Genomic DNA, 12,509 nt, shown 5'->3' with positions numbered 1-12,509 from the left:
AAATACAGTGATGTGCTGTGCAGCTATGTGCTGTCAATGTGCTTGGATTATCCGGGTACAGAATTAATCTACACTTTTATCTAACTTCTGAACATTCAACTAGTATCTTACACATAGAAAAAGAGAGATCAGACAGATCAGAGATGATGAGATAATTAAATGGATATTAAACACTATAAAAATCAATGTGGGATGTGTATCTTTATTTCTGCATGTTTTTTTCTATCTTTGATTTTTGATTTTCAAGTACACCTTGGTCTCCACTTTTCACTTATGTATTACTTTATTTTGATTACTTTTGCAACCTTTTTAGGCACAATTTTAGGGAAAGTGTAGAGGAAGAATTTTTTTCAGGGACTGTGTTTTAACATGTAATATGGGATTATTTCACATGCTATAAATGTTAAAAAATTCTGCATGTAAACCTGCTGGGCATTGTAAGTTTAGGCTGTTTTTTCTTTTTTTTTAATTTATAAGTTCTTGTATTGACATTTTATTGACATTGATTGGTTATGTCAAAAGGTGCAGTCACATGTGGCATTTGATATGCATTTTTAAATGCATTGCAGAAATGCATGTGCTTTACATTCGTTTGGCTGTTTAGAAAGCTTTTTTTTTCTTCATTGCTGGAAGTGTTAGCAGCTGTGAAAATGTTAACACAGTTGCTTACACTTCCAACAATGAAGAGAAAAGTTTTTAAACCATGTTTTACAAAATGCATGATGCATACAAAACGCATGTTGTCATCTCCCTGGGGCGTAGTTTCAGTGCTTAAAAATGAAGACCACCGCCTTAAATCCAAAATTTACACTAGTGTCAACCTCTGTATGTTATCCTCCCTCACATGGCTTGTGTCCATGTGGATTTAAAACATTTGCAAGAAAAAAAGTCTATAAAAAAAATTTACACCTGCCAGGATAGGAAAAACTTAACATTTATCCAAAGAAAAAGACATGATCATACACAGAGTGCAAAACAGACCTATCAAAAATCTCAATTATAACACAAATATATTCAGCTGTGCTACATGCCTCCCTCCCAGATAAATACCTTACCTAGGCTAACCCTGAGTAAGTCTGTGCATACTGCTGCTTGCCAGCAGGAAGTGCCTGTGTCTTAGCTGTTTTTTAATGCAGGGAGGGAGGGGTAAGAGGCAGAAAGCATTGAAGTCATGCATACAAAAGAAGCCATTCATGTGAAGAATCCAAACACTAAGAAAATTTACGGTTGAATCCAGGGGCAAACAAAATTGTGAAAACCAGGACAGATAGAGATAGCTTGAAATTATATGTGTGAAATGCCGTATTTTTGTTAATATCAGTGAATTAGAGAATGTGTTATTTTGTTATCCTGAGTATATTTAACCGGATCATGCCTGCCCGCCGTGTATAAATTTGGCTCGAACCGATTTGGTGAATTTTTTGAAAAAATTAGATTCAGCCCGAATCGAATCATGACGAATCACGTTAAAAAACAAGTATTTCCTAGGTGCAGGGTCTGCTCCATGCCCTGCTGCTGCTACTGGTGGCGGCTACCCTCCTCACTAGGCGGGTGAAGGAAGTTGCTCATTAAGGACTCCAGACTTAAGCTGCTGCTGACGGAGCTTCTACTGCTCCAACCTCCCCCCCCCCCAGCTCCCCACAGCAGTCATGGCAGTAGTAAGTGAACGATCACTGCCAGGAATCCCTCTGTCAGAACTGACAGAGGATGGACAATGCCGCACAAAGGCAGCGGCCAACTGTCTTTTCAGTATTTCTCTATAGTACGCGAGTTGTTCCTCCCTCTCGACAGCTGGAAAAAAGTCACCCATTTTTGACCGGTAGCAAGGGTCCAAGAGGGTGGAGAGCCAAAACTCATCCCTATGTCGGATGTTGACTATTCGCCTGTCACTAGTTAGGCAAAGAAGCATGCTACGGGCCATCTGCGCAAGTGACTTTGAGGGACTCCCAGCCTCCATCTCTAATGTATACTGCCACAGTGCTTCTGGGTTATCTGCCTTGTCTTCTACCTCCTCCTCTTTTCTCACCTGAATGGAAAAACCACTGATTTCACCAGACATTGCTCGTTCTTCCATATACTCCTCCTCCAGGTCAGCCCCCACTGGACTCGTGTGGCCATGAAATGTAGTCTCCTGACCAGACAGATTTTGCAGCATGAGTTCCAGGACATGAAGCAGTGGAATGATGTTATTCATCCCGCAGTCCTGGCGACAAATAATGTGGCCTCTTCAAAGGGCCTGAGCAAGCGGCAGGTGTCAAGCATAAGCTGCCAGTGGCAGGCATCAAAGTTACACAGAGGAGTACTCCGGTCCGCCTGCATCATCAAAAAATCATTAATGGCTTTTCTCTGTTCATACAGGCAGTCTAACATATGGAGGCTGGAATTTCAACAGGTGGAAACATCGCATATCAGACTATGTTGGGGGAGGCCGTTCTGACGCTGCAGCTCGAGGAGGGTGTGCTTGGCTTTGTAAGAATGGCTGAAATGCATGCAAAGTTTCCTGGCCATTTTTAGAATGTCTTGCAGATGGGTGGAAGACTTCAGGAACCTGTTGACGACCAGATTGAACACGTGCGCCACGCAGGGCGCATGGGACTTCCCTCCTCGGTGCAGCGCGGACACCATGTCCCTCCCATTGTCTGTCACCATGGTTGCAGTTGTCGCAGAGAAAGCCACAGATTGATTTCTTGCTGCATGTTACGGAGCAGTTCCTCCCCTGTGTGACTTTGTTTGCCCAGGCAAACCAGGCGTAGAACTGCGTGACACCGCTGTGCCCTGCACATGTGGTATGATGGAGCGGCACTTATGGAGGCTGAGGTGGTGGTGGAGAAGTAGGAGGCGGACACTGGCGCAGGAGCAGCAGTTAGATAATGTGGAGGAGCAAGCGGCGTGGTGGCTGTGTGGCTGGGAAGCTCATTCACTCAGTGGGCCGTAAAGGACATGTACTGGCCATGACCATAGTTACAGCTCTACACATACGCGCTGCTGTGCACCTTGGAAAAAAACGATAAGCTCAAGGACTGGCCGACCTTCTGTTCTACATATTTGTGAAGGGCTGGAACCTTTTTGGAAAAAAAATTGCGGCTTGGAACTCTCCACCTCGGTTCGGCAGAAGCCATTAGTTCTCTGAAGGGTGCAGAGTCCACGACTTGGAAAGGGAGGGACTGCAGTACCAACAACTTGGACAAGAGCATGGTCAACTTCTGCACCTTAGGTTGGCTGGACGCATACCGTTGTCTCTTTGTAATCACCTCTTTCAACGACTGCTGGAGCCATGTGTAGCGAGAAGCAGGAGTATCTGGACCGGGAGATGATGTCAAAGACAAACAGCTCCCTTCGGCAGAGGTGCTGGAGCCTTGACTGGCTGAAATGGTATGTGTGCCACTAGGTGCTGTTCCAAGCTTCTCCCAGGCCATTGGATGGTGACGCTGCATGTGTTGACACAGGGCCGTGGTACCCTGACCACGCTTCACTTTCTACCGGCAGATTCTACATATATACACATGCACAGGTCCTCTGGTGTCTTAACAAAAAACTGCCACACTGCCGAGGTGGTGATTTTACTGCCAACATTCTGCACTGAGTGACTACTAACGCCGCTGCCTCGATGACCCCCTGTACCACTGCTCACTTGGACCTCCGAAGCGGAGTTTGTACCCCGCGGCCACTTGTCTCACCTCCGTGCACTGCTGCCACCAAGACGAACGGCCACAGTAGCGACTTGCTGCCTGCTCCACTGACTGACGCGCAAGCTAACACTCTCTTCACCCGACGATGATGAATCCCTTGCTACACACGGCTCCCAAGTGCAATCGACTACATCATCGTTAAATTGCGTTTCCCTGTCAATGCTATTCTCCTCAACGGTGTCAGTATGCACAGCTTGCCTCCTGCACAAAGCAGCGGATGTCTACCCCACCGCTTCACTGCCAAGCAGCTGCTGATTGTCCTCAAACACTTCCTCCTCACTGTATAGTGGCGCTGAGCCCAGACCACTATCTGGCTGAGGGAAATGAGCAGTAAAGAGACTGGTTGAGGACAGGTGAGGGCTGCTGACCTGCTCCTGAGCCATGCCAACTAATTTCAGTATCTGACGAACCCTTGGCTGGGGTTGTCAGATGTTATATTTGAGGAATTGGGTGATCTATTAAACCAATCAACAACTTTTGGAGTCACCCCTGCTGCGACGTCCCCTTACTGTGCTGCGACCTGTGCCTGCTCCACCTGCCACCTCTCTGTCTGACATAGTGGTTAATCAACTACGTGGATTTGACACATATTTCTTGCTCTCAACTTTAGCAACAAAAAAGTATGGGAATTTGCTTTATACAAATACCCCACAACGGACACCCTGTATTTGGAGCGGAAATCACTCTATAAACTACGTGGATTTGACACGTATTTCTTGCTCTCGACTTTAGCAACAAAAACTATTGTAATTTGCGTTATACAGATGCCCCAAAACGCACACCCTGGGAGAGGAGCAGAAATCACTACAGCCGCTGTGTGGATATGAAACAGATTTATTCCTAGGTGCTTCTGTAACAAAAAAGAACTGCTATTTGGGGTATACAGATCCCCCTAAATGCACACCCTGGGATTGGAGCAGAAATCCCTACACCACAGTACAGTTAAAGCAGCTAGACGCTACAGACAGCACATGCAGTGTGAAATGCTGAGATTGCAAATGGCTGACAGTTTTTATAGGGCTGTGTGACATCACATAAGTCTGCCGGTCGCTGATTGGCTTACAGGTCTGCAGATGTCATTAAGTGTGTTCCTTTCTCCTTCCCAGAGTTCTCTGCAAAGTTTGCCTAAATGCCTGTAAATGTGTAAAGTTGCCTAAATGCCTGTAAAAATAACAACACACTCATACAAAAACATGACCTTAACAAAACAAGCACTAATAGCATATTCTAATTGGCCAAAAGTACTCAATGTGTTGAGAGTCTGTAGAAATTTTGTCCACTCAGGCAAATGAGCCTTGGATTTAAGACTTGTTTAATATACTTACTGGTGCCATTCGAAAACATTCCTTGAGGGCATGGTTCACAGATTGTACTGTTAGACTGATGAAATCCAGGATTACAAGGTGGGCATTTTATCTTGTTGCCCGACACTGGCAACTTTTCAGCATCTTTCATAGTTTCGTTGCATATTTTAGGCTCAACCCATTTGTATATTAGCTGCGTCTAAATGTTAAAAAACAAACTCTGGATTATTTTTTTTGTTTTATTGATGAATAGCAATATGTAAGAACAAATGACTTTATTACCTCTCCATTGGAATCACATGGCGTGTGAGTGTAAAAATAGTCTTTATCAGTGCAAGGGGGACGCAGTGTACAATATGCAGAACCAGCAGCTAAAAAGGCAAAAAGATCATATTTCTATTTATACATATAAAGTTATAAGTAAAATTGATGTAATACTGTTGAGATACATTAGACCTAAATTGGTATAATATAAATATTAATGTTGATAATGACCAAGGGATCAAGCTGATCAGAATCTCAGTAGGACCCTTATTCTGCCACTTGTTCACGGGATATATTTCTATGTACAATGAATAGACAGCACCAGTTCTGTATCAGACTGTAAAAGGTTCAGTGTTTGCCTTCAAATGTATTACTTTTCATTGTTATCCTGACCTTTGGTGAAATGGTGAATTAGTACTCACCGGTAATTCGGTTTCCATCTGGTCCTCCATGACGGCCTACTTGGAGGATGCCCCTTGACCTCTGTAGGGACAGGAAGAAGATAGGTTGCGGGTGGGAGGCCTTTAACCTAATAAGTACACTGGTGGAAAATACAACACAAATTTACTTTGTATGTTTTAGAGTCACATACATGTTACCACAAAAGAAATACTAAGGAGCGAATATATAGGCCGTCATGGAGGACTAGATGGAAACCGAACTACTACTGAGTACTAATTCACCATTTCCATAACGTCCTCCCATAATGGCCCACTTGGAGAAATTTCTTGAGAACTTGGTAGGTCCAAACGTGACAAAAGTAGAGGGTGAAGCCCAGGTGACCGCCCTGCAGATCTGCTCTAGGGAGGCGCCTCTTCTCTCAGCCCAGGAAACCGACATGGCCGGAGTAGAGTGAGCCTTCAAGGAGGAACTTCTTTCCTTTGTTCCATATAGCAGGTGGTGATAGCCGATCTCAGCCATCTTGCTATAGACGTCTAGGAGGCTTTCTTCCCCTTATTCTTCCCTTGGAACTGAACAAAAAGGTTAAGGTCTATGCGCCAGGAGCTTGAAGCCTGTAGGTAAGCTAATACAACGCCACAAGGATTCCCTGCTTGAAAAGGGTTTCTTGCAAAAAGACGGAAGAGCAATCTGCTGTTCTCTGTGGAACTTGGATACCACTTTGGGGGAGAAGCTTGGATCTAGAGTAAGGATGTACCAGTCAGAAAGAATTCACATATAAGGTTCTTTAATGGAGATAGCCTGAAGTTCTCCCAACCTCCTGGCTGTAGTAATCGCAATGAGGAGACTGGTTTTTAGCTTTAAATTCTGGGGTCTGATCCTGGAGGTGGCTAAAATAAATCTCTTGACCAACCCGTGATCTACAAGAGGATAATCGAAAAAGGCACTGAGAGCAGAAACCTGGACCTTGAGGGTGTTGGTAGATAACCCTAGGCTTCTCTGCCAAAAATATTTGGTTTAAGCTGAGAGGGAGGATTATCCCAGCAAAAGGTCACAAACTTTTAAAAATCTTGTGATATATGACAAATGTAACCATTTTTCTACTTGCATTGAGAGTAGATACTACAGCCCAAGAGAGCCCTTGGGACCTCAAGAAATTGGACTCAGGATCCAAGCTACCAGCTGAAGTTTCACCGGTTCTGGATGGAGAATAGGTCCTTGGTACAGAAGATCCTTCCACAAAGGTATTATCACCAGCTGTTGCAGGGACAACGATGTCAGTAGGGGATACCAGCTTTTCATTGGTCAGTTTAGGCAGATAAAGATTACCCTTGTCTGATCCATTAGGGGATAGGGGCAAAGGCGTAGGAGAGAGGACCGTGCCATGGGTGACTGAAGGCATCAGATGTTCTCTCGACTCGTTTGCTTCTAGCGAATAATATAGAAGGCATTTTGAGTTTTCCCCTGTGGCGAATAAGTCGATTTGAGGATTTCCTCGGAGACTGGTCAGCTGAAGGAAGACCTCCTGGTTGATGCACCACTTGTTGGGAGAGACCACCCTTATGCTGAGGTAGTCGGCTTCCTGGTTTAGGACTCCTTTCAGGTGAGTCGCTGATGGGGAGAAGATATTTTATTCTGCCCAGGAGAAGATGGTGCGGGTTAGAGAGGAAAGGACTTGAGATCTTGTCCCACCTTTCCTTCTTAGATAGCAGAAAGCCGTGGTGTTTTCTGATAACACGTGGACATGACAACCTTTTAGTTGAAGGGCATTTGTCCTCAGAGCTTTCCAGACTGCCCTTAGCTCCCGGTAATTTGACGGCTTCCTTGACTGGGAAGGGGTCCAGGATCCTTGGGTGAAGTGAGAAGGGAAAACTGCTCACCAACCCATACTGCTTGCGTCTGTCGTGATGGTGACACACGGGAGGCAGTGCCAAAGAACTCCTTTCTCCAGATTTTCCGTCTTTAGCGACGCAAGTTACTTTGGCTCCAGGCTACCTATGGGAGACAGGCGGTAAGGAGACCTAGGATTCTCATCGCCCCTCAGACAGATATGGAAGCCTTCCTCTTGAAGGATCGGATTTGGTATCTTATATTTTCTGCTTTTTCCTGAGGGAGAAAAGACATCTGATAAGCGGAATTCAACAACACTCCAAGAAATTTCTTGTGGGTGGAAGGTGTTAAATCTGACTTCTGAGTGTTTGTTAACCATCCCAGATCTGAGAGTTTCTTTATGGTAATCTCTCTTGCGACTATTAGGTCTGTCTTGTTTTTCCCCACGATAAGAAGATTGTCTAAATATGGAATAATGGAGACATTCTCCATCCCTAGGAAGGCCATGACCTCCACCAAGACTTTTGTAAAAACTCGCTGAGCTGAGGAAACCTTGCAACAGAAGTGGCGGATAAGTTGGACTTCAGGCTGATAATGGAAGTCTCCCAGGCCTTTTTAAGAAGAGCATCAGACTTCCTGTCCATGGGATCCTTGAGCCGAGCCGACTCCTCAAAGGGAAGGTCCGTCTTCTTGACAACTTTAGTCACCTGGACGTCCACTTTAGGGAAGGAGTCCCAATCCCTAGAGACTTCTTGGTCAAACACAAGACGTCTCCTAAAATTCTTGTAATTTATGATCTTTTTTTTTCCCGGATCTTTCCACTCTTCTGTGATCAATCCCATTAGGGTATCGTTCACTGGGAAGACCCGCTGTTTTCTGGCCCTTTGGCCACCAAACAGCTCGTCCTCCCGGGACATAGAGGGAACCTTCTCTTCGATCTTAAAGGTCTCACATTTAGCCTTCAGGAGATCATCTAGCTCGTCCACATGAAAGAGGGGGCGGGATTCAAGCTTCTGACTAGGATCCTGATAATCCTGTTCCTCTGTGTCAACGAGAGAGCAGGAAGGGGCCTCAGAATCCTAGTCATCTTCATCAGAGGAAGAAGCGACCGCCAGTCTGGGTTTTTTGGGAGGGCAATCTTTTTGTGTTTCAGAATCCTAGTCATCTTCATCAGAGGAAGAAGTGACCGCCAGTCTGGGTTTTTTGGGAGGGCAATCTTTTTGTGTTGCCGAAGCGACAGAACCAAGTACCTTCTCTTCAATTAAGAATTTTAATTCATCCATAAAGGACATCTTTTCCTCCCGCATAAAATTATCAATACAGGGCTTGCATATGGGTTTCTTGTACGAGTCGGGCATGGAATGAAAACACATATTTTCTTAAGGGGGGGGGTAAGGAAGATACTAACTTGGGGTTCTAATACGTATATAAAAAATACTTTAGAACATGCCATAAAGCACCACTTACATGACCAGGAGGTTGGAGTAGGCCCAAGTCTGCCTCATCAGCCATTATCAGCCCCCATACCATATCAGGGATCCCATCCCCCATGCAAGTGGCCGCCATGACGCTCAGCAGTGCTTCCGTGCTGTTCTGACCATACTTCCGGTCGCGTCCGAAAGTCGTCACGGAGTGCAAAGGACACCTTGGAATGGAGCCTTGCAGTGCCGCGCATCCTTGCATAGGCCACATTGCTGCAGGACAGGACGGAGAGCTGGATCGATGAAGGACCAGGGAAGGACGAGTCTACCGAGGACCCGATCCGGAGGGGGATTATGCGGTAAGCCGGCATAACCCCAGGTAAGTAATAATGCAACGTCCCTCCCCCCACTTAGGAGGAGAGAGACCCTCTCTTCACCTGACCCCCGTAGGGACAGGAAGAACACTGGTGGGAGGATGCAAGTGGGCGTTATGGAAAAAATATATTTTGATCATCGATCACTATATAAGCCTCTCCTGATAAAGGTCAGATTTCTAGTTATTATGCTGTTATTTCTGTTATTATCACACTCATATACTGGTGTCTGCCCCCTTTAAGCTTCTTCTTTAAGCTTCCTATGCCCTTGTTTTTAAGAAAAAAGGTTTTAAAACTATGCAAATGAACCTGATGGGCTCCGGGCTCCATAGTTGTTAATGGAACATGGAGACCCTCAGGCTCCTTTGCATCATTTAAACAATTTTACAGTACAAAACTAGGGCATAAGAAGCTAAAAGAGCAGCAGATCCTGCAAGAGTTTTCACACACCAGTATGTCAGTGTGCTTAATTCACAATCCTTCATCCATTTTGTCCTAAATAGTAAGATTAAAATAATCTTAATCCAGTGGTAGAATATTAGCTTCCTTTTCAATCGTACTATTGTGAGGCAAAATCCTTGTTTATTTTCAGCTTAGCAGTCATGTGTGTGGACATATTTATAAGTTATTCACCTGAAAACCATTGTTTTACCTATAAAGCTTTGAAAATCTTAAACCCCTCTGTTTGTCAATGCAGAGAAAGACCATTATAAAGGCCTAGTCAAACTGTTTAGCTATATATAAAAGGGGTTAGGGCATGGTGTAGCTTTCATTTTATCTTATGCTACAATTCAAAACAACATAAAAAAATAAAAAAGAGAAATACAAAAATAAAAGATACATAATAAAAGAAAAGAAAAGAAAAAATAAAAGAACAGAGAACTTCTCTGTTCAAGAGGTAAGCTAGAGAAGCGAATGCTTCCTACGTGTTACCTGAATATTTAGCAGATTCACATGGCATGCAGAAGGAGGCTGCTCGAAGTGAAAAAGTGTTTGGGGGACATGGCTGACAGAATGAAGCTCCACTACTTGGGGCAAATGTACCAGGCTTGCATGGGAAGCATTCTGAAGTATAGGCAGCACCTAAAAATAATAGTTTACACATTAGGCTGCTTTTTTATAGAAATACATTAGCCTATGCATAAACATAGCATAATATACCTGTAATAAGTATATTCCTTAATAACACAGGCTTAAAAGTGTTGGTTCCCATGTAAAATGCTGTTGTTTTCCAGTATAGAACATTAGTTCCTTGTGTAAGTTTTACCTGAAACACATTAAAATTAATTATCAAACCTAAAAGATAAAAGCCAAAAGGTTTCTATTCACATGACTATGAAAACAATTGCAAAACATGAGAAACAATTATTTTATCAGAAACATAGCTCTTTTATCTATTTGAGAGCATGGCAAGAAAAAGGTGTACAGAAACAAGGGAGCCTACAGATGTTCCTCCTAATGTGTGACAGAGAAAGCGGAACAAAAAGTGTAGCACATGCCTATCTCATTCTCTAGAAACAAGATAGCTGTTTTTGGATATGACAACCTCGCACTTTACCACCAGTAGTTGGGCATGCGCTACGGAGGGGCCAGACCACCTGGATTCAGCAATTAATTTCCACAGGACGGCTGTGGAACGCACAGAAACTTGTGTCCATTGCATATACCAAAACCATTGGTTTTGCAATATATCCAGCAGCTGTGGTTGTATCCAAAGACAACCGTATTGTTTCTAAGGGACAACATCACTAAATTTATGCTTTTTAATAACATGCAATTAAAAAAGTTTCTATTTGGCAGATGTTTTAAATTAAAAGTGAATCTACACACCCTCTAAACTTTCCATAATGTATCCAAATGCATCAGCACTATGCTGACAGTGTCAAAGTTAATGGAAGCATTTTTGGTCTTGTCCCATTACCATATTTACTCGAATATAAGCCGACCCAAATATAAGCCGAGGCCCCTAATTTTACCACAAAAACCTGGTAAAACCTATTTTTTTTTACTCGAGTATAAGCTGAGTTTGGGTTTTCAGCACATTTTTTGTGCTGAAAAACTAGGCTTATACTCGAGTATGTATGGTATTTCAGGTTTTTTGATTCAAAAGTCTTTTCATATACTGTAAAAACTCCAATCATCCTCACCCCAGTTCTAGCATTATTACGATCTAGCAGATCTCCTTACAAGTTAGACAATGGTAACCTACCACAACTGCTATAACTCTTATAGCTTCCCTATAGATGTCAGCGTAAATCCTTATGTTTACTGAATTGCATTTTGGAAAAAGCGATGGCTTTTAATGATTGTCATTCATGCCAATTCTATCAGAATTCTAGTTATGACTCAATTCCATTAAAAAGCCTCACCGCGGTTTGAATTGGGTTAACATCTATCGATGACCTACCACCGTGATTAGGCATGGTCCAACAATTGGATGTTAATCTAACTTTTAGGTTAGTTATTCTGACAGTTTGTTCTTTCAAAAACATAATTAGTTCCTAACCCTAATAATTGATTGGGCCAACCTTAGCAGCAACAACTGCAATCAAATGTTTGCAATAAATGCCAATGAGTCTTTAACAACTGAGGAAGTTGTCTTTGCAGAATTCTTGTAATTCACCCACATTGCTGGATGAGCTGGATAGGTCAGCATCTCAATAGAATTAAGGCCAGCACTTTGACTAGGCTACTCCAAAGTTTTAATTTTGTTTTTCTCTGCCATTCAGAGCTGGACATGCTGGTACATTATGGATCATTGTCATGCTGCATAACCCATGTGTGCTTCAACAAACAGATGGCCTAACATTCTTCTTCAGAACTGGTTAGTAGACTTCAGAATTCATGGTTCAGTCCATGTTTTATCATTGGTATGATGTTCATTTTCTGAAATTTGGTGTTGTTTCTATGCCAGATTTAATGGAACTCGCACCTTACAAAAAGTAACATCTCATCAGTCTTGCCCGAAAAGTCTTGAAGCTCATCCAGATTTTTTCTGGCCAAACTGAGATGAGCCCTTAAATTCTGTTTGCTCAGCAGAGGTTTTCATCTTGAAAAACTGACATGCAAGCTAATTTTGCCCAGTCTCTTAACTGAGGCAAGTGAGGCAACAAGCTGTTGGTTTTTTGGTGACTTCTGAGTTGTCTCTTGGGGTGATTTTAGAAGGCTGGCAACTCCTGGGAAGGTTCATCACAGTTCCATGTTTTCTATATTTGTGTATAAAAGATC

General features: G+C 43.3%; 1 protein-coding gene across 5 annotated transcripts in view; it reads right to left on the bottom strand.

Moving 5' to 3' along the window:
* Positions 1-12,509, bottom strand: part of ELAPOR1 (endosome-lysosome associated apoptosis and autophagy regulator 1) — a 627,159-nt gene that overhangs the window by 406,526 nt on the left and 208,124 nt on the right. For all 5 annotated transcript variants that reach the window (XR_011853280.1, XM_072137292.1, XM_072137294.1 and 2 more), the window contains exons 7-10: positions 10,443-10,548; positions 10,215-10,364; positions 5,276-5,364; positions 5,015-5,192 (exon numbers count right to left, since the gene is read on the bottom strand). Coding sequence is in view for 4 of the 5 variants with exons in the window: in XM_072137292.1 (XP_071993393.1) it covers positions 5,015-5,192; positions 5,276-5,364; positions 10,215-10,364; positions 10,443-10,548 (523 nt within the window). In the remaining variant the exon portion in view is untranslated. The remainder of the gene's footprint in view (positions 1-5,014; positions 5,193-5,275; positions 5,365-10,214; positions 10,365-10,442; positions 10,549-12,509) is intronic.

The sequence above is a fragment of the Engystomops pustulosus genome, chromosome 2, assembly GCF_040894005.1.
Source record: "Engystomops pustulosus chromosome 2, aEngPut4.maternal, whole genome shotgun sequence".
NCBI classification, from domain to species: Eukaryota; Metazoa; Chordata; class Amphibia; order Anura; family Leptodactylidae; genus Engystomops; species Engystomops pustulosus.
The sequence above is the reverse complement of the archived record's forward strand: the minus strand, read 5'-3'. Positions and strand labels throughout refer to the sequence as shown.